This window comes from Artemia franciscana, chromosome 16, assembly GCF_032884065.1.
Source record: "Artemia franciscana chromosome 16, ASM3288406v1, whole genome shotgun sequence".
NCBI lineage: Eukaryota > Metazoa > Arthropoda > Branchiopoda > Anostraca > Artemiidae > Artemia > Artemia franciscana.
In genome coordinates, this window is record NC_088878.1 from 27,684,339 (window position 1) to 27,709,874 (window position 25,536).

The window sequence follows — 25,536 nt, forward strand, 5'->3', positions numbered from 1 at the left end:
ATACTAAATAGTACTGTACTGTACTAAATAGTACAATGTACTAAATAAGATAGATATTGTATTTTTAAGGCAAATATGCAGCCGTAAACACAGTACAATAATATAAACGAAAGGCACTAACAGCAATCATCATAAAACACTTAAATGAAACACTGCTTTAACTAGTACTAGTACTTTAACTTTAACAAGTACTAGTACTTAATACTTGAAAAAACGGTCACTGAAAAGAACACTTAACCTTCGGAAAAATACATAAATAAAACATTACATTTACTTTATACTGAGATTTCCTTTATTTTATCTTTTTTTTTTTTTATTTAACAAAATTTCCAGATACCTTTCTACTCTACAAATAATCTGAGGAGACGTACTATTTGAGATAATCAGAAAATTGCAACCCATATTTATTAAAACTATATAGATGGTAAAACCCATATAGCTTTTTTTTCTAAAACCTTTTAGCCCTTTATTTATTTATGTCTAGCTTAGCCTTTCTATTTTACAAATTATCCGTAAAACTATTGTTTCTATTATTTTTTTATTGTATGAAGCCCTAGTTCTTTTTGTTTATATTGATTTTTCTTTCCTTTTGATTTGTTTAAAAATCGCCCACAAAAGCATAAAAAGGACGGAGCATGAGAGAAAAAAAAATCCAAAAAACAAATAAACGGAGAACAAGCTTAAAAACCATGAGGTGTCCTGTCCATGACTAACCTATGGGCGTTAAATGGGTTTTGGCTGATTTTCCTTGATATTTGGCAATTATGCATGAATACCTTTTCATTTAAGTTATTGTCTAGTAGTGACAGTTAACAAAGGAATTCTTTTTTTTTTTTTTGGGGGGGGAGGGGGTACCTTCAATTCTTAGAGCTGTCCAAGCGTCTCCGGTACCTCATATCTACAGCCTCATTATTCCACTTGTATAAATAACGATTAATATTCATGTCTTCTGGGGGAGCAGGAGGGAAAATAATTTTGTTTGAATTTAAATAGCTAGAAACTTTGTTATTGATTAATTAAGCCAAATGTCTTAATTCTTCGGGGAATGAGGTCATTTAGACCAATTATAGAAAAGTTACCCCTATTCTGTTTCCTCCCCTGCAACAGCCACATGTATGGCTGTTGGTATTGTTGATACCCAAATACTTTTTATTTGGTATTTTTCCTTGTTTGATATGAAAAAATTGGGATTCAAATAGAACTAACAATATTTATTTAAGATGTTGATATTACTAATTTTGTTTTCTATGTGTAAATAGTGAATTCCCCTAAATAGAGACGCGAGAATCTGATTTGATTATTGACACGTGACGTTAGACGCCGATAGATCCAACATAATTTACTTTAATTGATTAATAATACTAAATATAATATTATAAGCCAGAGATTGATCAATTTTAGGGACGAAAATGACAATGAAATTGTTGGATAAAATTTAATCAATGTCATGTGTCATTAATCTTTTGCTCACCACTATTTATAGTCACAAGCATCGTCACAAAAAAGATCACCTTCTCCCTTTTCATCATTTAAAGTGTCGTTGGTTGTTTCAGTCATTGCAAGAAATATATTTTTTTGTCCTTTATCTAACTGATGTTTCTTTCATGGATCAGAGTCGCTGCTTTTTTGTTTTATTTACTCTCTTTCGTTTTTTTCTAACTTTCATTTTGTTTTCACTGATCAGTGTGACTGTTTTCTGATCTTTGACTCTCTTTCTTTCTTTTTCTTTCAACTCTCTTTCACTGATCAGTTTTACTTCTTTTTTCTTTTGCCCTCTTTCGGTTTTTTGACTTTGATCTTTCTTTTCTTGATGAGTGTCACTACTTTGTTTTCTTTGACTGTCTTTCTTTTTTTTCTTTTTGACTTTGATCTTTCTTTCACTGATGATTGTTGCTGTTTTGTTTTCTTTGACTTCCTTTATTTTTTCTTTTCTGACTCTCATCTTTCTTTTACTGGTGAGGATTGCAGCTTTTTTCTATGGCTCTCTTTAATTCTTTTTTTTTACTTTCATCTTGTTTACACAGATTAGGATTGTTGCTTTTTTTTTCTTTGTCTCTCTTTTCCTGTCATCTTTCTTCCACTAATCAGTGTCACTGCCTTTTTTCGTTTGACACTCTTTATTTTCTCTGTCAGTCATCTTTGTTTGACTGATCAACGCTTATTTTTTCCTTGACTCTCTTTCTTTTCTTATGACTTCAATTTTTTTTCACTGATAAGTATCAGTACTTTTTTCTTTGATTCTCTTTTTTCCCGACTTTAAGCCTTCTTTCACGGGTCATTGTCACTGCATCTTTTTTTCTTTGACTTAATTTTACTTTTTTTTTCTGGCTTTCATCTTTTTTTTCATCAATGTCATTTTTCTTTTTTCTTTGACTTTCTCTCTTTCTTTTTTTCTAATTTTCATCTTTCTTTCACTGATCAACGTCACTGCTATTTTTTTGCTTTGAATCTCTTTCTTTCTTTTTTTCTAACTGATATTTTTTTTACTGATTAATGACACTGCTATTTTTGCATAGTATGTGCATAGTATTCCCTATTCGTATGGAGAGATCTACACTAAACAAACAGACCAACAGTCTGTCAAACGATTTATTGTGCAGTCTGAACAGATGAACAGATGAACAGATGAAGCTTCAAAATTTTCTCTTCCTTTCTTTTTTTCTAACTGATATTTTTTTTACTGATTAATGACACTGCTATTTTTGCATAGTATGTGCATAGTATTCCCTATTCGTATGGAGAGATCTACACTAAACAAACAGACCAACAGTCTGTCAAACGATTTATTGTGCAGTCTGAACAGATGAACAGATGAACAGATGAAGCTTCAAAATTTAGCAATACTCCTGAAACTTATGTTTAGGCTATGGCAGAACGCAGATTCAATCATCCTGCTCATTATATACAACTCGACGATGGCAAGGCCATTTTTAACGATAGAGAGTTTATACAGAGAGCAAGAGAGGCAATTGAAATAAGAAAATTATTTTTGTTAATTTTTCAATAAATAGAGATACAGGTAATTTAAATATTGACCGAATATATAATATTCTCATTGAAAGCGAAAGTCGAGTTTTACGAAATCACCAAGGAATTAGATTAATTGCAAGATCTAGAAGAATTTCATAAGTAGTAGCAAACAATAGGATTATTTCATAATATAATAATTAATTTCATATTCATATTTAGTGTTCTCATTGAAGCGATTCTATTTAGCTTCTGTGGCACTTAGACACAGTAGCGACAATTGTAAATAAAGATGTTTGTTTTTTTATTTTTTTTTATTTTAGGTTATTTTAGGTTTTATCTTTGTTTCCTTAGCGTTGAAAATGCCTTGTTTCATAGATGCGAAATATCCATTTCCCTTTAATTTGTCTTTTCTTTCTACTGGCAGTAGTCTCGTTTGTTTTTTTCATCGTGAGGTTTCTCTTTGTTTATGTTTTTCTTTTTTCGTTGACTTCCTCTTTTTTTTCTGATATTCCTCTTTTTTCACATATTGATGTCACTGCTATTTTTTCCTTTGAATCCCTTTCTTTCTTGTTTTTGACTGGCCTTTCTTTCACTGATCAGTATCACTTTTTTGTGTAATGAAAAATCCTTGTTATCTTTTGGCTTCTTTATTTCTGTCATCAGAAGCGCATCTTTGGCTCTAGTCTTCATTGAAAAATGTGCCATCATTTTGTTTTTATTATGAATAAGGGAAGACTCGAAATACTGAGATGATACTCTGACCACAATGACCCACCCCTTTCCGCAAAATATATAATACTAATGATTACTGGAGTTATGGTTCCCTCTTAGACGTTGATTTTTTATATAGGATTTGACCATTTCTCTTTTATCTTTGAATATACTTCTTTGATAGTATCAAGATGTCTACCTTTGCTCTCCTCCATCCCTAGAATCCTGCTCTTTAGCTTCAGACTGGCTTTAGTAGGCACAATCCTTTCCTAAAAATAGAGAGTGGAGTCAATGACTACCTCCTAGCCATCATTGGCAAGAAGTACTTGATCCTCAGGACCCATAATTGCTAGAAAACTTCTTTTTCTTGCTCCAGACTGCTCTTCATATGATATCTTCGTGTGCTGTGGTTGGCGGGTCTAATATCCAGAGAGGCTGACCACCTCAAAAACTAGTTTGGGGGCAATTACTGGCTTCAGTCCATACAATATTGCCAGCTTATTCTACTAAACATCCTACATTATGATCAAACATTGGCTAGGGCGGCCAGTGGCTTGTTGGTGACCTAAATTAGGAGAAGCAGGGCCTTATTTGAGTCTAGAACTATCATGGGCACCACAAGAAGATAGCAAAAATATTACCAAAACGTTTCGTCGTTTTATTCTTTTGCATCAGACAAAATGTCAACGCTGTTATATATGAATGTTATAGTTTTAAGGTCATATTTTTAGCCTTAACATGGGTCCAAAATCAAATCAAAATGAGAAACTTAGGCCGAAGATTTTTCTTTTCTTGGAGCAATGTATCATCTAGTACAGGTCAAGGATACTGTCTTATTCGGAAAGTTGTTATCTGTCACATAAAAATAGTAGAATTCCTGCCAAAGGCAAAAAGTGTAAGTCAAAATCAAAATGGGCCGTTCTGCTATTCAAATATAAATATAAAACACTGTCATTTTTCAACAAAAAACAAAACCCTGAAATTTTCTTCGTCGTCTTTTTTAATGGTATGTTTCAAGATTTGGCAAATAAATTTTCTTTTATGGAAGACCAATGCACAATAATTTGCGATCATATATATTAAAATTGACTATAATAAAAATATAATATATTAGCATATTTTAAATTTTATGATGTTACATTTTTTTCTTATAGTAATTTTGATTTCGTTTTCCAGGCAGACAAAGGATGAACCATGGAAACAATTGATTACTTTTTTTCAATGACACAGAGCTGCACCTTTTTTTTATCTGTACCTTTTTCTGATCATTTTCATATTTTAAAAAAATGTTTGATGTCACCCTACTCCTATGTTCTAGCGAGAAGAGTTAAATGCTGGAAGAACTCCATTCGGTGGTACGTCGCCTGTTGTTCAAAAAGCAGGTTCAGACCCATTAATTACAGAAAGTCCACGGACTTTGATGGAAAGAGGGGAATTCTTAACAGATGTCAACGTTATTTTTGGTGCCAACAAGCACGAAGGAACTTTTATTACTGGAGGTAGGCCTCGTAATCTTTTTTATATTAAAAATTTTTGCAGATGTTTTAATTGTGTAAGTATGAGAATCTAGAGGAGATCTCAATATAAAGACTACCAATAACTACTAGGCCAAATATTTTTAGCAGGGAAGATATGCTATCCTATCTACGTTTTCTTATTCATGGCCCTACTATCCCACCCACAGTAGGGAATAGAGCAAATGACTGTATAGAATGGAGGATCACCGATTGTTTTTCCATTCTCCTTTGCTACATTCCAGTATATCCTGATTCTAGTTTCCTTTTTCCAGTTTCTTTTATTTTTTCCCTTTTCATTTCATCCTTTATCCTTTATTCATTTTCTAGTTTATATTTTTTCTTGTTTTTCCTTTTTCTAGTTTCCAAATTCATATTATCCATTAATAGGCGTAAACAGATCAAACCCATAAGCAGATGCCAAGGATTTTTGTGGAGGGTATAAAATTCTTTGGTTTGACTTTTACGCAAAATATATATATATATTAAGGCTTGCAGTTAAACATTGACTTATTATGAACTCACCAGTTTATTCTTCTTTTAATAGTATGGTCAGATACGCTGAAAAGACTGTCTCTCAACCTTTTAAAAAAGGATGCCTGGCTTGGAAAATATTGCTCAAATGTAATTTAAAAAAAGAAATTTAGTTTAGCTAGCCGTATTTCCTTTCTTTTACATTTTTTGTTTTCCTTTAATTTTTTCTTTTGTTTTCTCTTTTTTTCTTTTTCCTTTTCCCGCTTATTTTAATCTATTTGAACTATTCTTCACGTTGCTTGTCCCTACATTTTAGTACATGTATTACTCTTTTTCAAATATACAAATTACAGTTCAAATAGGGATAAATTCTTTTATTATATAGTGAAAACAATAACAAAAACTTTGAATATTTCGATCATCTGCTGATGACGGTCACTTTATATGTGATTAAAATATTCAGAGTATTTTGTTATTATTTTTCACTGCCTAATAAATGGGTTTATCCCTCATTTAATTTGTAGTGTCCACGACACTCTATTCTCTCTAATGTGAATTCTATTTCAAACGTGACCACATTCATTGATATAATGTGATAACATAAAATCGGTACAGCAAAATAGCACTACAAAATTATTGATACCTTCAACTTACAACTATTAACAATTATATTTTGTTCTTTTTTTCAGTCATATATGAAGGATATTTAGCACCCAATAACTTGGTAAATGACACAGAATATCTGAAAAGGGAATGTTTTTACGAAATACTCAACGCTCTAAGTAAGTCCTTTGAACTGCTTTTCTTACTTTACTGTATATCATTTCCTGGAATCTCATTACGGTGTAACATAATTTTTTTAATTTATTCTCCTTGTTATGATAAATTCCAAAACTAATTATTTATAATCCATATAAGTTTTCATAAGTGGGTAGCGGGAGGTAAGTATGGTAGCGGGTGCTATCGAAGTAGGTGCTATTCAAGCGGAAATGAGGAAAAGTAACTATAACAAATGCCCTACTTGGTGAAGCTGAAAACATTATACAATCCATTATAAAAAATAGCCGCACATTAAACAGTCATAAATATAATTGAAAATGCTTGCCTTTTGCTAAAATTGTTAGCAGTGAGCTGCCGCACCCGACACTAGTATAGTGTAAACAAGCGTTCGGGTGGGCGAAGGTAAATGTTGTATAAACTTGGCTTTTTTCAGCCAGATTCACAACTTGTGCTGCAATATATATTCCTACTTCAACCCCCACATCCTGCACAAAAATGGAGGAACGGCTATCTGCCATTACATTATTGAAAAAAGGGTTAAGAAAAAGTTTAGAAAATCAGTGAATCTTCTTTCTTTGGGAAAGGGGTTCTGGAAACTCTCAAATGTTCTTTGGTCAAAATTCTCGTGACGGCTTTTCCATCAATAGGGGGAGAAATTTGGAGTAATTTTTTTGCAAGGTATGGGGGACATCAAAACTTCAATTTGTATTGAAAATATCTATTTGTAATATATTATTTCCAGAGAATCAAAATATTAGTCTGAATCTGAAGCCTCGTAATAACAAGCTTCTATTGAATAGACCCAAATTAATTTCAGAAACCCGAGACTAATTAGGTTTCTTGTGGTTAGTACCTTGGTATATAAGCTTCTACTCTCTATATTGGATAGTATACTCGCATGTTCTTGTGCATAGCTTAGCATGCATGCATAGCTGTGCATGTGCTATGCATGTGCTTGTGCTTATGCTTACTACCATAACTAAAGTAATAAAGCCAATCACGAAGATTTATGCCGCCCTGTATAGAAATGGCCTTCGACATTCTGTTAAAACAACGTTATTTGATATTTATAATTCTCCATCTGGCTAAACTTTCAAGCTCCAGATCTAGCTCCAGTCTAGATCTAGCTCCAGATCTAGCTCCAGTCTAGATCTAGCTCCAGATCTAGCTCCAGTCTAGATCTAGCTCCAGATCTAGCTCCAGTCTAGATCTAGCAACAGATCTAGCTCCAGTCTAGATCTAGCTCCAGATCTAGCTCCAGTCTAGATCTAGCTCCAGATCCAGCTCCAGTCTACATCTAGTTCCAGATCTAGCTCCAGATCAACTTCCAGTTTCTTGAAATTACGAGACAATTTTTAGAAAGTGTGCCTTGATTTCTGCAACTCTTAGGCGACCCCTATCTCAATAAAAAGCGAAAATCTGGATGACGAATAAATAAGATAAATTGCCAAAATAGATTGCCTTATATGCCATAATAGCTATATTCAAATGTCATAGAATAGTACAGAAGTAAGTAAATGCTATTCTAGATCACTTTTTGGCCGAATACATCTTACGTATATTCAGAAGAGATAAGAACAATAAAATATCCATATACCTCACGGAAAGCTAAACTGTGTTAATGGGAAAATATTCTGCCCACAGGAAATACAAGTAATTGGGTTTCTTTATACGATTTTTTCCAAAGTTGGTCCCTATTAGTTAAAAACTTTGGGCTGCATTACGCAGGAAACTAATCTTTTAAAGACAGTTCTTTCTTATTTCCTTTTTTTCTTGATAATCAGATCGCTGAAGACTCTAGTACAAATAATTCAGTGTTTCGAAATCCCTAAGAGGCTGTTCAGAAATCCCTAGAAATCTTTGTTTCAAATACCAAATCCCGACGGTTCCCCAATTTTCTGGTTCTTCCTAAATTACTATCAAAGCTTTGACATATCTTACAACAGCAGAACTGTTACTCATATCAAAATATTTTCATCCCGAAATTCCTGATTGGCTTATTCTGGTATCAGATTTCGGAGACTGGACTATGTGAACACGAAACATCAGTCAATGAATCCGTCAAAATGTGACTGAAATTTTTAGCTTCAAGAATAGATTGTTGCTTGAAATATGCTCCGAGTAATGCTTAAAAGGGAATAAGTAGAACAAAACCTCAGGTACTGTTTTTATTCTCGTATTACGATGCAGTAAGATGTATAGGGTGTAGCAAGACGAATGAGAAAAATAAATTTCAATTCTATTTTATGTTATACATGATCGATCAGAATGCTTAACTGGTTTCTCTAGTGCATCAAGTTGAGTATTGTGATCAAAATACATAATAATTTTATTCTTTATTGCTATAAATAGAGAAAATATATTCTTAGTAAGAAGCAGAATCAAGTTGACTAATTTCAACACCTTCCTCCTTATCACCAATGACTCTTTAATGCGCAGCAGATGCGCAGCCTTGACTCTTTAATGCGCAGCAGATGTGCAGCCTTGACTCTTTAATGCGCAGCAGCTGCTTTTCTGGTACATTAATGATCCATGAACCTCCAATCCTCCTGAGCCATTGATGGCACATAGAACGTCAAACTGATGCTTCAGTTGCCAGCTCCTTTCACAGGGATAAGTAGCAAGCCTGCCATTTACTCTTGGGCGGCTGGACTAAAACCCTGATCCTGCTATTTTCATTAACCGAAGTCCCTTATAATCCAGAAGACTTGTGAAAATCTTTATAAATGTCTTGACAAAAAAAGTCACCTCTAAAAGATCTGAAAAATCTCTACTTTTAGAGGAATGCCCTTAGTGGTGAAATACTAACCGGATTTTATGGGCTGCTGCTCATCTCACCAAGATCAGGCCTTCGGTATCCAGATCAGTGCTCCTTGGGATCTAAAATCGGGGTAGGAGCTTTCTAATTTTAGGATCCGAACCTACCAAAGTTGGCATAGCAGGTTTTTATTTTAGATACACGTGGAAAACCAAAAGCGACAAATTTACAAAAAAAATAAAAAATAAATTTGCATTAATGGAGTATGAAGAATCGGAAAATATTCATTAACTTGATTTGGAATTACTGTCCGATACCACTTTTTGTTTTAGCATGCAGGTAGACACCATTCTTATATTTAATGATCAAAATACAAATTCTACTCTATTTAACTCATTCCCCCATTTCTAGCTGGAACGTATCCAACAGATTAAGGGTTAGATGACGTCATTATAATCTATTTTAACAGCCTAAAACGATCCTATTTAAATGATCAAACTACAAATTCTATTCCTTCTAACTCATTGTTCTGTTTTTAGCCGGAACGTTTCCAACAGATCAAGAGGTGGATGACGTCATTACAACCTATTTTAACGGCCTAGAAATGGGGAACTTCACTTCTATGGTACCTGGTTTTGTTGATGTAAGTATTTTGCAATTTCTGGCTATTTCATGTAAATTTGTTCTTGAGCCTAATATAAAGGCAAGCTAGGTGTCTGAGAGATTAAATGTCAGAGGGTAAGAAAATGGAATTGTCCACTTTTTCGGTTCTTTTAATTTTCTATTTGTTCTGTATTTACAGCTGGGTTGCCTTTATTCCAAAAAAAAAAATTCAAAACGGCCAAACCAGAGGCAATGTACATGAAACAAAAAGCTATGCAAAGAATGTGGTTAATTACCACTGTCTACCTCTATAATAAAAAGAAAATAGGCTTCGAAGACTAGGTGACGTTTCATGAACAACAGAGAAAAAAGTATTCTTTTAAAAGGAAAATATAGAGGAAAGTAAAAATTTAAAGAAAAATAAAAATTAGAATTTAAACTTATCCCTTTTAAAGGAAAATTTATCTCTTTTGCGATCTTGCTTATGACACACAAAAAGTAGGAGGGTTTCGAATGTGGAGAGAATAGTTCAAAAGAAAATATTTAAAGGAAGTAGGAATTTATTGGGAGGGAGAAAAGGTTGAATCTCTGAATAAATTGTAGGGAATCGATCAATGCTAGTGAATTACAATGATTTTCATTTATAATTTAAATAATTCTCAAGCAGGATATAATTTTGTGTTGAGAAATAATTCTAACTGAATCAACGATTAGCCCTAAAGTAGCCTACATTAAAAGTAACCTTAAGCAGCCTTATACCTAACGTTCAGCCTCGCAACTAGAGCAAAATCAGATGAGGGACTAGGGGATTTGACCACCCTCCCCAAAATATTTACACCCCTCGTAAAAACATATTTTTTTTTAAACCCTAAAAACTTTCCCGAACGAAAATCCTGAACGCGGCCCTGCTCATAAATCAAAAACATGGATTTCAAGAATGCTTTTGTAATTGAAATAAAAATTTACCCGGAGCTGTTTCCGTATAATGTCTCTCAAAAATAACTTTTCGTCATACCTACAAGAATTTGTGTTCACAATATTAAAATTTCACAATTTATTAGAGGGTAAAACTTTCATTTTTAAGCATTCCATCTGAGCAATCTCTCACTTTAGGATTTAAAACAGAGAAAATATCGTTTCTTTCTTGCCCAAAGGTCATCTATTACAATTTCATTCTGAAAGTATTGTCAATAACCATTTGGTAAGAAATTATCGAAGGAAGGTTCATCAATGCAGTGTATTTTCAACCATGCTTAGAACCTTCAACCTATATTGCTCTAGTTGTCCCTCATTTAAGAAAAGCTTAGCATACTGAAATTGATACTTATCTCAGAAGTATGAAAATGTCAGATACAACTTTCAAGTAAAAAAGGGATGATGTATGAAAATGGTATGTAGCTGAACAATGTGGTTTCGTTTTCATATAGCCTAATATTTGAAATTCTTTTTATGTTGGAATGTTTATTCATTTACTTTTCCATGACCCATAAGAAAAACAAAAGTTGAAAATAGTGTGGAGTTACGAAAAAACGGGAAAAAATAAGAAAATTACAAATGATAAAGCGTAAAATTCTAACAACGACTGTTTTGTAACTTAAAAAATTTAATATCATGTTAAAATATTACACTAAAAATTTACTAAAACCCATAAGAAAAACACCACTCAAACTTGATAAGCTAAGATTGTATTTGGCATAATGGTTATTTCTAACTACACAAAAGTCAAATTTACATTCTATAACACATGAAACTCGCAAAAATTTATGTCAACCAAATAAAATTTACTGCTGTCGAGAAACTGGTTGACAATGCTGTCGATGAACCGGATGACAACGCTGCAGTGATTTGGAACTTTTGAATGGCTAAATGAAACACAGGCTGGATTATCTCTTCTATCTTTAAGGGAGATAAGATATGTAGTTCCAAATATAAAATGTATTGGGTCCAAAGTGTTTCTATACGTTACTTAAAGTGTCGGGGCAGAAAAATAAAAACCACTTCTGCCCTCTTTTTTATAGTTCTAGGATGGGGATAGGATATGCTGGTTCAAATATAAAATAATATTGGATCCAAACTTGTTCTATATGTTCTTTAAGTGTCAGAGGCGACGGGGGAGCAAAATAAAAACCGTTTTTGCCCTTTTTTGTAGTTTTAAGATGGCTATAGGATCTGCAGGTTAAATTGTAAAATAATAATGGATCCAAAATTGTTCTATATGTTCTTTAAGTGTCATGTGTGACGGGGCAGCAAAATAAAAACCCTTTTTGCCCTCTTTTTTGTAGTTCTAGGATGGGGATAGGATATACAGGTCAAAATATAAAATAATAATGGACTCAAAATTGCTCTATGTGTTCTCAAAATGTCGGAGGCATTGGGGCAGCAAAATAAAAACCTTTATTGCCCTCTTTTTTTTTGTAGTTCTAGGATAAAAAAAAATTTTGTATGGGGATAGGATATATGATGTGCAGATCAAATATAAAATAACAATGGATCCAAACTTGTTCTATATGTTTAGTGTCAGGGACAACAGGGCAGCAAAATAAAACCCTTTTTGCCCCCTGGACCTATCTTAGGTTTATTCATACCTGGAAATTGCAATTTTCTGAGATAGTATTTGTTTTCAAAAATATGAAACTTTTAAGGCAGTGCTGCATTTTTGTCGTTGTTGCCAAGTCTAATCATGAAAATACATAAAAAAAACTTAATAGCTATGTTTGGCAACACTTTTTGTCCATATAAATTCTATCATTAAACAATTTATTGATCGAATAAACTGACGAAACCTTTAATGGACGTTTTTAACCTGTTTGACACTAGCGTAATTTTTGCTGATGTCTTTCTCACGGTACTTTTTTTAAAAGTCTAATACCCACTCCTAGCAAAACTGCAAGTGCAAATAGAGGTTTTTGAATCAACAATTGCGTATTATCCTAGAATTGAGGCCATTGAGAAGGAATCATGTTAAGGAAACAATTCTTTTTTCATCATATGCAGAAAAATTGTACTTAGCACATTTTGAAGGTTATACTTTATCCCCCCTAATGCACAAATACATATCCAAAATTATTATTTCCCATGTTTTTTTAGATTTCGTCATTGTTGTTTCAACTTATGAGTAAATGGGTTGAAACAAAAGTACCGCGTATCAAAATGCATGGAAAATATATATTTTGGGCTATATAATTTGCACATTGACTTAAAAGCAAAAGACAAGATTATCACAAATAAAATTAGTGTTACTGGCCCTAAAAACTCTATAAATTTAGAGGGGTAATCATACTCTGTCAATCAAAGTCAATTTGAGGCTAAATATAATTCTTGTAGATTATAACCTTAAAAGGTAAATAAATTTTATAGTTTTCTGATTTTTATTCATAACTTACTGATAATAGTTCAAGTTAAGCTTTTTGATGACAAATAAGACCTATGTAATGAGCCCAAGCAACTTAGGGTATATTATTGTTATTAAGTGGTACTTGAAATTTTCAAATTATTGTCAGAATATTACATTTCATCTTCGGGGAGAATCAGCAAACAAAAATTCTTTAAAGGCTCAAAGGGAAAGCTAAATATTTCTAGATTTTTTTTAAATCTTCCAATTGTACTTCACTCCCAATAACAAGCTTGTTGTTTTTTTGTTTTTTTTTAGATGGGGAGCACCATCTTTTTCAAACAAGGAGCTTTGGACTCAGCACGTTACTATTCTCGTTACAATCCAAATACCTACATGTATGCTTTCAATTACTATGGAAGGCTGTCAATTTTTTCTTTTCTTTATGGAAATCATCCATTCATTCCTAGAGGTAACATTTTGTAAAACTCTTTTTAATCTTAGGTAGCGTCTAAGTCTTTTATGTTTGTTAGTTGATAAATAATTCTGGTCATATATGACAATTGTCTAGCAGTAGTGATTTCACTTTGTTCAGAAGTATTGATATCAGCTTATGTGATATTATAGTATTAATACTTTTAACATTGGCTCAACTCTAGCTGCTATAATCTGGTGTTCTTTCATAATGGCTGGGGCTGCAGCTCTGGCTGGGGTCCCAGGGATAGAGAGAGAGAGAGAGAGAGAGAGAGAGAGAGAGAGAGAGAGAGAGAGAGAGAGAGAGAGAGAGAGAGAAAGAGAGAGAGAGAACTTGCAGCAGTCCAGATAGGCAAACAGTTTTAAGCAGAAAAAGGTCTTCTTTTAGATTAGAATTATATTAAATTAGAATGCCATTAATTCTTTTTTCTCTTTATTTAATTTATTTTGAAGTGTAAGTAAAATATTATAAATTAACTACGTGTTTTTCTTTTGTAGGAGTATCCCATGGAGATGACCTTGTTTATCTATTCCAATTTACATCGATATTTAATGAAACAGAAGAACACATGACAGAAAGAATGATTCAACTATGGACTAATTTTGGCATCTATGGGTAAGTTACTCATAAATCAAGCTCAACAATATAATTTAGCCATTTGGCCTTCTAAATATCGCAATGAGTCTTTTGAAATGGGATCCCCTTTTCAAGAGGATCTTGACTTTGTTGGAGGGGGCAGATGGAAGAGTCTAATTGTTTACGTCTCTAAAGTAATTACAATTATTGGTTCTACAAGCCCCTGCTTGACTAGAACTAGTGGGGTAGGCTTGTTCCTGGTGAAGTAATGACATAAAACAAAAGACAACATGTGTAAACAGGCTATCAAAACAACGTATTTGTACTATCTTAAGAACAGCTTGGGGATTAAGATGAAGCAGGTACTGGGAGACCAAGTAGACTTGAATTTTGTCTAGATGAAGTGGCAAAGGTGAATCAAAAAGGTTTATATTTCAATATATAAGAAGTTTAATAATGTTATTCTGTTTCAACTCATAGCTAAGTCGGCTCGCTTTTTTTTTTACATATCATCCCCCTCATAGACTCTATCCAAGCTTTTGATTACAACAGAATCATGTGAAAGTTTAATATTAATAATAGAATTAGTGTTTAGATTCGTGATTCTGGTAATAACGTGATGTGGCAATAATAATGAGCCAAGAATGAGCAAAAATACAGTCAAATAATCTTTCAAGCGTAAAACTATCACAAATCACTGTCAATAAATTAATGAAACTTAAAACGAAGAGAAATTAAAATAATTAGCCGAGTCAAACTAAAAACGAGCAAAAATTAACATGAGTAGAGCTGGATACCCCTATGGTTTCTCAAGACCAGAGCTCAATTTAAGCTTTACAAAAAAAAAAAAACAAATGACCGTGGATTATCAGTTTAATTGACATATACTGACATTTACTTCCTTAAGGTTTTGATAACTTTTCATTTATAAAATTAAGAAAGGTGAAAACATTTCAAGCATATTTTGTTTTCAGTAAAGCGCAGATTGTTCTCTGGTTTTGAGAAGGCATAGGGGTTCTCTGCGTTACTTCACTTCATACTCTTGTTACTCCTAATAAGGGCACGAAACACTCGTGCTGTAATTTGAGTGCAAGGGGATGACTTCTCCCTTCATATATATAGTCAACTTTCAGACTCGATTCTTATAGTTCACCATGTCAGAGTGAATATTGGAGGCAGATCTTTTCAAAATTAGAAAGTTTGGTAAAACAGTTCTAGTTTTGAACCAAAAAAATTGGAGCTTTGCAGCTTTAACTCAAACTCTTTATAGTAAATTGTTAATGGATAGCTTGTAGTAACTGGTAAATAGTTAAACTTACATAGTCAGATAAGTGAATTTTTTTTTGTTAAAAAAATTGTTAAAGTCAAATAAAGCTTGTGGTCCAAATGGTATTCAATCAGAGGTCCTTTAAAGGGCTATGATCCTAGAAATCTCAAGACTCTTCAAGGTTAACTTCTATCGTTGCAATTGAAAGTATGTCTGTGTGTTCTGTATGCATTGCTACATTGTTCATCCAATCCCCAGGAAACTTAAAAAAAACTTGCCCCCCTCCTCCAAGGCCCTTTTAATCTTATAAATACTTTTCGTATTTAATTAATATATCCAACACCGCCGACGGTGTTTTCTTACTAAATTTAAATACTTAAAGTTAAACAAACATTGTCAGTGTGCTTTTCAAGAGAAAATTTGTGGGGGAGGGGGTAATTGTCAGGGACTAGTGCTTCGAGGAGAATTTTAGTAGGGGTGGTGGGTCATTGTCCTAGGCAGGGACTTTTTGGGGTGAATTTTATAGGGGGATGTACTTTCCAGTGAGGAGTTTTCTTTACACTGTGGGGGTAATTTCAATTAAAAAATATGATCGTTATTGATACTCGAATGGAATGTTCTGTGGACGAAAGGAAAATTGAAAATTGTAGAAAAGGATGAGAAAACCCACAAGTGAAATATTTTCGGGTAAGGAGATGGAATGACGAAAGAAAAAGAAGAAATTTCAGCTAGATATTTAGCAGAGGTAGGGCCTCTGCCAAGCTATCTTGAGTGCATACAAAAGTAAAAAACGATACGGCATTAGATTCTACAGTCCCTACCGGCGGTGCTGATCAGTGTTTGATGGCCCTTCAGTCAGGAAGGAAGTGCAATGGGGGGCTGGGGGCCAACCATCCTGTGCTTTCACACACCCTTCCTTTTTACCTTCCCTAGATTTCTCCAGGTACCCATTTAGAGCTGGGTCGACTCTGGCTAAGCTTACAGAGTCACACCACTGACCCACGTCCCAAACTGAACAATTGGGTACACTGGGATTCAAACCCGCGTCCTCTCAGACAAAGGATTTTGAATCCAGCGCACCAATCCACTCGAACTAAGAAAGATAATAATAAAAACTAAGTTTCCAAAAAGAAGTCAACAAATAGAATGAAAAAAATGGAATAAATAAAGTAAGTGCTACAGAAGAAGGGGACCAAATCTTAAAAGGTAAATTAAATAACCATTTCTGCTGGGCCTGTGTGTTCAACCCAAAATTTCCTTATGCATTGGAGTACCCTTGGCATTCAAGTTATTCACAAAAGTTTTTTGGTGTATTTTTTGGTTCACTTTTCAGGGGTAAGTGCCTCTAGCCTAAATGTTGTACATTCGGTCCCTTTCGATCTTAGAACTTACGGGCATGAGTTACAATCCTTTCGGAGAAAGCCTTGTTGACCTTTTTTTCGGGCCCTTTTTTTATTAAATCAATATTATTTTTTAATTTATTTTGGTAAATTGGGATCTCCTTTGTCTAAAGGCATATAAGCACTAAAGGACAGGATTTTCAAGCCAATTGTAAGAATTTTTGGGTCCATTTTCAAGCTTTGAGTATTTTTAGTGAAACTTCCCTCCAATCTGATATCTTTTTTATTGTTCTTCTTTTCTGTTGTTATTTGTTGTTGTTATTGGTTGTTCTGTTGTTATTGTTGTTATTGTTGTTGTTATTGGTTGTTATTGGTTGTTATATTGTTATTGTTGTTGTTGTTATTGTTCTTAACTGTTGTTGTCTGTTGTATGTTCTGTTGTTATCTTCTTTTCTGTTGTTCTGTTGTTCTTTTCTGTTGTTATTCTGTCTGTTGCATATTGTTATCTGTTGTTATTGTTGTTATTTTCTGTTGTTATGCTGTTATTGACAAATACAAAGGGACTGTTTGATATACATATCCTTTTCTACAAAGACAAATTAACATTTAGTCCTTAGAGGTAGGCAGGGGGTAGCCCAAATCTTATGTCTTGCGATTTTTCATATAATATTAACTTGATTATTCACTTTATTTTCTGTTTTTTATGTTTCACTAAATCTATTCATCGTGTTTATATTTCGTTTTGAGTCTTGTTGGTTACAAGACTCTACTCCTCTCTGTTTTGGTATTTAATATTGCTCTTTACTTTTCGCTGACTTTTTTAATTTATAAGAAAACTTTTAAAATAGTTCAAATAATTTTTATGCATGGATGCCAACAAATTATCCTTATAATTAACCTATAATACTTAACCCGTCTGCCAACCTCGAAACTGCAAGGCACAAATTTCTTTTTACTACGCTAACGCAATGGCAGTCTTTAAAATTTAACAGGTATATTTTTTGAATATTTGAAGTATCAGAAAATACCCATATGATTAAATTTTACCCACCTACTAAATAAGTCTTTCTACCTATTTAAAGAGAAGAATTGAAACAATTAAAGTTGAATGCATACATCAATCAACTTATCAAACAGTTTGTGGTAATGAACTGTAGTAAGGAGAGACCCGGCTCAATAGTAAACGAAACTCTAAAAAACGGAATTTTGATACTAATAGGCACATCAAAAGACTAGATTTTTGTGCTGATTTTAAATATATAAGCTTCATCAAATTTAGTCTTACTCATCAAATGTTACGAGCCTGAGAAAATTTGCCTTATATTGAGAAATTGGGGGAAACTCCCCCTAAAAGTCATATAATCTTAACAAAAACCACACCATCACATTCATCAAATCAGAAAACTTTACTGTAGAAATTTCAAGCCCCTATCTACGAAAATGTGGAACTTGGTATTTTTTGCCAGAAGACCGATCACGGGTGCGTGTTTATTTATTTGTATGTATTTTTTTTCCAAGGGTAATTGTATCGACCAAGTGGCCCTAGAATGTCACTAGACGGCTCGTTCTAACGGTAATTAAAAATTCTAGTGCCCTTTTCAAGTGACCAAAAAAATTGGAGGGCACCTAGGCCCCCTCCCACGCTCATTTTTCCCAAAGTCAACAAATGAAAATTTTGTTCAGCATAATCGAAAGATATATAACTTTGTCTTTGGGGCTGACTTACCCCCCCCCCCCCACAGTCCCTGGGAGAGGGGTTGCAAGTTACAAACTTTGACCAGTGTTTATATACAGTAATGGTTATTGGGAAGTGTACAGACGTTTTCAGGGGGATTTTTTGGTTGGGAGATGGAGTTGAGGGGAGGGGGCTACATGAGAGGATCTTCCCTTGGTGGAATTTGTCAAGGGGGAAGAGGAACTCCATTAAGAGAGTACAGAATCTTTTAGCATTATTAAAAAAAAAAACAATGAAAAAATAATTATGAAAATGTTTTTTCAACTGAAAGTTAGGAGCTGCATTAAAAGTTAAAACGAACAGAGATTATCACGCATATGAGGGGTTCATCTCCTCCTAAATACTTTGCTCATTACGCTAAAGTATTTTTAGTAACTTCTACTATTTATTCTATGGCCTTTGTGATTCAGGGGTCATTCTTAATGAATTGGGACAAAATTAAAGCTTTAGTGTAAAGAGCGAAGCATTAACGAGGGGGCCAACCCCCTCGTATACATACTAAAAATATACGAATATAGAATTTCGTTACGCAACTTAATTCGTAAGCTACGTATATTTTTTACTAATAAAACCGTTCGTTAAAAATTAAATGTTCTGGTTGCCTTTTTAAGTAACCGAAAAATTGGAGGGCAACCAGGCCTCCTCCCCCACCCCTTTTTCTCAAAATTGTCTGATCAAAAATCAGGAAAAAGTTATTTAGCAAAAAAAAATTATACGCAAATTTCGTTTTAATTATTCATGTGCGGAGATCCAAAATAAATCATGCATTAATTCAAAAACGTGCATAATTTAAATAAAATAAACACGAGTTACTTTAACCGACAGTAAGGAGAGACGTTAAAATTTAAAACGAAAAGAAATTACTCCCTGTATGAAAAGGGCTGTTCACACCTCAACGACCCGCTCTTTACGCTAAAGTTGTTTGCTGTTTTATAAAGTAGAATTGAGAGAAAGAGTCAAACTTTAGCGTAAAGAACGGGGTGTTAAGGAGGGAACAGCCCCTTTCATTCACGGAGTAATTTCGGTTCGTTTTAAGTTTTAATGCTGCTCCTCACTTTTAGTTGAAAAAAGTTTTTTTTTGTTTTATTTCATAGAACTTAAAAGAGATAGCCATGCTTCACTACAGGTAGAGCCGTCTGCCAAAATTATCGCTCGTTGCGAGAAGATTATCGCTTGAAAGAGTCAAACTTTAGCGTAAAGAACGGGGTGTTAAGGAGGGAACAGCCCCTTTCATTCACGGAGTAATTTCGGTTCGTTTTAAGTTTTAATGCTGCTCCTCACTTTTAGTTCAAAAAAGTTTTTTTTTTGTTTTATTTCATAGAACTTAAAAGAGATAGCCATGCTTCACTACAGGTAGAGCCGTCTGCCAAAATTATCGCTCGTTGCGAGAAGATTATCGCTTGAAAGAGTCAAACTTTAGCGTAAAGAACGGGGTGTTAAGGAGGGAACAGCCCCTTTCATTCACGGAGTAATTTCGGTTTGTTTTAAGTTTTAATGCTGCTCCTCACTTTTCGTTGAAAAAAGTTTTATTTTGTTTTATTTCATAGAACTTAAAAGAGATAGCCATGCTTCACTACAGGTAGAGCCGTCTGCCAAAATTATCGCTCGTTGCGAGAAGATTATCGCTTGAAAGAGTCAAACTTTAGCGTAAAGAACGGGGTGTTAAGGAGGGAACAGCCCCTTTTATTCACGGAGTAATTTCGGTTCGTTTTAAGTTTTAATGCTGCTCCTCACTTTTAGTTGAAAAAAGTTTTTTTTTTGTTTTATTTCATAGAACTTAAAAGAGATAGCCATGCTTCACTACAGGTAGAGCCGTCTGCCAAAATTATGGCTCGTTGCGAGAAGATTATCGCTTGAAAGAGTCAAACTTTAGCGTAAAGAACGGGGTGTTAAGGAGGGAACAGCCCCTTTCATTCACGGAGTAATTTCGGTTCGTTTTAAGTTTTAATGCTGCTCCTCACTTTTAGTTGAAAAAAGTTTTTTTTTGTTTTATTTCATAGAACTTAAAAGAAATAGCCATGCTTCACTACAGGTAGAGCCGTCTGCCAAAATTATCGCTCGTTGCGAGAAGATTATCGCTTGAAAGAGTCAAACTTTAGCGTAAAGAACGGGGTGTTAAGGAGGGAACAGCCCCTTTCATTCACGGAGTAATTTCGGTTCGTTTTAAGTTTTAATGCTGCTCCTCACTTTTAGTTGAAAAAAGTTTTTTTTTTGTTTTATTTCATAGAACTTAAAAGAGATAGCCATGCTTCACTACAGGTAGAGCCGTCTGCCAAAATTATCGCTCGTTGCGAGAAGATTATCGCTTGAAAGAGTCAAACTTTAGCGTAAAGAACGGGGTGTTAAGGAGGGAACAGCCCCTTTCATTCACGGAGTAATTTCGGTTTGTTTTAAGTTTTAATGCTGCTCCTCACTTTTAGTTGAAAAAAGTTTTATTTTGTTTTATTTCATAGAACTTAAAAGAGATAGCCATGCTTCACTACAGGTAGAGCCGTCTGCCAAAATTATCGCTCGTTGCGAGAAGATTATCGCTTGAAAGAGTCAAACTTTAGCGTAAAGAACGGGGTGTTAAGGAGGGAAGAGCCCCTTTCATTCACGGAGTAATTTCGGTTCGTTTTAAGTTTTAATGCTGCTCCTCACTTTAAGTTGAAAAAAGTTTTATTTTGTTTTATTTCATAGAACTTAAAAGAGATAGCCATGCTTCACTACAGGTAGAGCCGTCTGCCAAAATTATGACTCGTTGCGAGAAGATTATCGCTTGAAAGAGTCAAACTTTAGCGTAAAGAACGGGGTGTTAAGGAGGGAACAGCCCCTTTCATTCACGGAGTAATTTCGGTTCGTTTTAAGTTTTAATGCTGCTCCTCACTTTTAGTTGAAAAAAGTTTTATTTTGTTTTATTTCATAGAACTTAAAAGAGATAGCCATGCTTCACTACAGGTAGAGCCGTCTGCCAAAATTATCGCTCGTTGCGAGAAGATTATCGCTTGAAAGAGTCAAACTTTAGCGTAAAGAACGGGGTGTTAAGGAGGGAACAGCCCCTTTCATTCACGGAGTAATTTCGGTTCGTTTTAAGTTTTAATGCTGCTCCTCACTTTTAGTTGAAAAAAGTTTTTTTTTGTTTTATTTCATAGAACTTAAAAGAGATAGCCATGCTTCACTACAGGTAGAGCCGTCTGCCAAAATTATCGCTCGTTGCGAGAAGATTATCGCTTGAAAGAGTCAAACTTTAGCGTAAAGAACGGGGTGTTAAAGAGGGAACAGCCCCTTTCATTCACGGAGTAATTTCGGTTCGTTTTAAGTTTTAATGCTGCTCCTCACTTTTAGTTGAAAAAAGTTTTATTTTGTTTTATTTCATAGAACTTAAAAGAGATAGCCATGCTTCACTACAGGTAGAGCCGTCTGCCAAAATTATCGCTCGTTGCGAGAAGATTATCGCTTGAAAGAGTCAAACTTTAGCGTAAAGAACGGGGTGTTAAGGAGGGAACAGCCCCTTTCATTCACGGAGTAATTTCGGTTCGTTTTAAGTTTTAATGCTGCTCCTCACTTTTAGTTGAAAAAAGTTTTTTTTTGTTTTATTTCATAGAACTTAAAAGAGATAGCCATGCTTCACTACAGGTAGAGCCGTCTGCCAAAATTATCGCTCGTTGCGAGAAGATTATCGCTTGAAAGAGTCAAACTTTAGCGTAAAGAACGGGGTGTTAAAGAGGGAACAGCCCCTTTCATTCACGGAGTAATTTCGGTTCGTTTTAAGTTTTAATGCTGCTCCTCACTTTTAGTTGAAAAAAGTTTTTTTTGTTTTATTTCATAGAACTTAAAAGAGATAGCCATGCTTCACTACAGGTAGAGCCGTCTGCCAAAATTATCGCTCGTTGCGAGAAGATTATCGCTTGAAAGAGTCAAACTTTAGCGTAAAGAACGGGGTGTTAAGGTGGGAACAGCCCCTTTCATTCACGTAGTAATTTCGGTTCGTTTTAAGTTTTAATGCTGCTCTTCACTTTTAGTTGAAAAAAGTTTTTTTTTTGTTTTATTTCATAGAACTTAAAAGAGATAGTCATGCTTCACTACAGGTAGAGCCGTCTGCCAAAATTATCGCTCGTTGCGAGAAGATTATCGCTCGTTGTGTAAAATACAGTTTCAAGAACATAAGTTGTTATGATTTTTTTTCAATTTTCTTTAATACCTCAAAGACCCGCTTTTTACGCTAAAGTTGTTTGTTGTTTTGTAAAGTAGAATTGAAGAAAGGTTCAAACTTTAGCGTAATGAACGGGGTGTTAAGGAGGGAACAGCCCCTTTCATACATGGAGTAATTTCGGTTCGTTTTAAGTTTTAATGCTGCTCCTCACTTTTGTTAAAAAAAAGTTTTTTTTGTTTATTTAATAGAACTTGAAAGAGATAGCCATGCTTCACTAGAGGTAGAGCCGTCTGCCAAAATTATCGCTCGTTGCGAGAAGATTATCGCTCGTTGTGTAAAATACAGTTTCAAGAACATAAGTTGTTATGTTTTTTTTTCTTTAATACCTCAAAGACCCGCTCTTTACGCTAAAGTTGTTTGCTGTTTTGTAAAGTAGAATTGAAGAAAGAGTCAAACTTTAGCGTAATGAACGAGGTGTTAAGGAGGGAACAGCCCCTTTCATACACGGAGTAATTTCGGTTCGTTTTAAGTTTTAATGTCGCTCCTCACTTTCAGTTAAAAAAAGTTGTTTTTTCTTTAATATATCTTCAGACAAATACATAAATATATTTTTAGTTTGTTACATGGCAGCTATTGCTCTTGGTGGTAGATTGACATGTCTGTTTTTAACTCGGCTGTGAATTCCCTGAAATCAGGTCTATAGTCTTTTAACTTGGTAAACGATAATTCTATTAAATGCTCATTTTTTACTTATAAAGGAAACTTTGCCTTTTAAAATTCATTCTGGTAAAAAAGTAACTTTACAATGTATAGTTCCGAATATAAACAACATTCTTCATGCACCATTTCTTAAATTGGGGCACTGGTGATTGTGGTGCAGTTTTCAAAATTAATTTTTTGTGTTTATTTGCGATCTATTTTAAGATTTTTGATCCTTTTGCAACTGTTATTAAGATATTTTTTTGTTTCAACACAATATGATAATACAATTAGACGTGAATAGCAAAAGTTGACCTTAATAACGTAAAATAACAAGGCATAGCCTTAAATGTAGAAGTTTATATATTAGTTCATCAGTTTTCATTTTTGGTAAAATGACCACATCTCATAAAGTTTAACGAAACAAAATCTAATAAAATATAAATGAAGCAAAAAAATAGAACTAATTACAGAGTCGTCATACATGAAAATTGTTACGAGAATAAAAAAATGTGTCACCAACCGCTTAATTATACAGGCTATATGTTGAATAGAATATATATATATATATATATATATATACATATATATATATATATATATATATATATATATATATATATATATATATATATATATATATACATTAAACATACACTTGTATTTTTAAATAAATTTGTTTATGCTGGAACAATGATCAAGTAATTTATCGACACAGATTTTAGTCTTCACCTGTTGTGTCACCTATTGTCATTGTCAAGGATTGTAACTATCAATTTAACCGTTAAAATATAATTAAAATAAACTTCATGAATATTACAAAGCAGGAATGTTATTACTTTAGCGTTCTCTTGTAGTTTTATATCTAATCCAGGACTACGTCTGATTCTATTAGGGGTGGGGCACTTTTGTCACAGCAATAAGTGTTGTCAATAAATTCAAAATTAGGAAGGGATATTTTATTTCTGAAAATCTATCTGTGGATTTCGTCATCTTTCGATTTTTTTCAATGAAAATACTCTCAAATCACAATTTGTCAATGAAAATATTAAATAAGGTTTTATAAAAAATCGAAAGGATGGGATAAAAAAAAATTGGTTAAAGATGCCTCCCCTTCCCAGTTCTTTTAATTAATTGTTATAATATAAAAATTTATCAAAATTCAAACCAATATTATGTAAAGATGTCAATTGATTCAGTTTTTCTTGACATTGAAAAATAATTAAGTAAATGATGAAGAAAATATTTACTAAAATAACCCAATAAGCTAATTTTCGTTGATTCATGTTTTTCTTTTTAGGAATCCCACGCCAGATGGTGTTCCAGTATTTCCAGATATCCCTAAATGGTTACCATTCAATGAACAAACCCAACATTATCTGGAAATTGATAATGAATTCGTAATGAGGCTTAATTATGAGGATACATTTACAGTGGCCGTTGATGAAGGCTTTGGAACATTAACCGAATCTGACCAATTCTATGAAGAAAATTTAATCCCTGTCAAAAGCTATTTGCGAAATTAATAAATTATTTCATTTTTTTCCCTGTTTTATAATTTTTTTTGCTATTAGCCACAAAAGAAGAAAATGAAGTTTTCTTCCATCACAAACAAATAAGCATTCAAATGGGGAAAATCCATTTATTGGACAGTGAAAAGATATACAAAAGTCTAGATATTTTGAATATATGTATAGCGATTATCATAAGCAGAATGTATTTCAGTATTTCTGCTCATGCCGATCGCTGTATATTTGGTCAAAATTTCCATACTTTTATATCTGTTATCACTGTCTATTAAGACCGTGATTAAGTTAACTCATGGAACTCGAAAATCCCATGTTAAATTGAAAATTTATATTTGAAAAGTACTCAAGTATTCATTGGCGGAAGATAACGCTTTTAATATCAGGCTGTAGCCTCTTGAAGATGCTACAAAATGTTTGCTAGGATTTTACTCTATTTCCTCTAATTGCTTAGAAATCTCAGAAAATGTCTAGCTCTTTTTCACAAGTGTACTCTATGAAGGATATTACTTTTAGAACAAAATCGGTACTATCATGATCATGAGCAGAAGACGATAACCTGTAAGATGATTGCAACCATTTTTCTAGTATTTTCCTGTTTTCGAACAGGAAAATGTCTGTTATAGCGCCAACCACTCAAGAAGT

General features: G+C 33.6%; 1 protein-coding gene across 1 annotated transcript in view; it reads left to right on the forward strand.

The window, feature by feature from the left end:
- LOC136037306 (carboxylesterase 4A-like) overlaps nucleotides 1-24,912 on the forward strand; it is a 52,434-nt gene extending 27,522 nt beyond the window's left edge. The window contains exons 6-11 of the mRNA XM_065719957.1: nucleotides 5,000-5,180; nucleotides 6,359-6,451; nucleotides 9,747-9,850; nucleotides 13,460-13,613; nucleotides 14,114-14,231; nucleotides 24,666-24,912. Coding sequence (XP_065576029.1) covers nucleotides 5,000-5,180; nucleotides 6,359-6,451; nucleotides 9,747-9,850; nucleotides 13,460-13,613; nucleotides 14,114-14,231; nucleotides 24,666-24,891 — 876 coding nt within the window. The 3' untranslated portion in view covers nucleotides 24,892-24,912. The remainder of the gene's footprint in view (nucleotides 1-4,999; nucleotides 5,181-6,358; nucleotides 6,452-9,746; nucleotides 9,851-13,459; nucleotides 13,614-14,113; nucleotides 14,232-24,665) is intronic.
- Nucleotides 24,913-25,536: the final 624 nt, after the last annotated feature.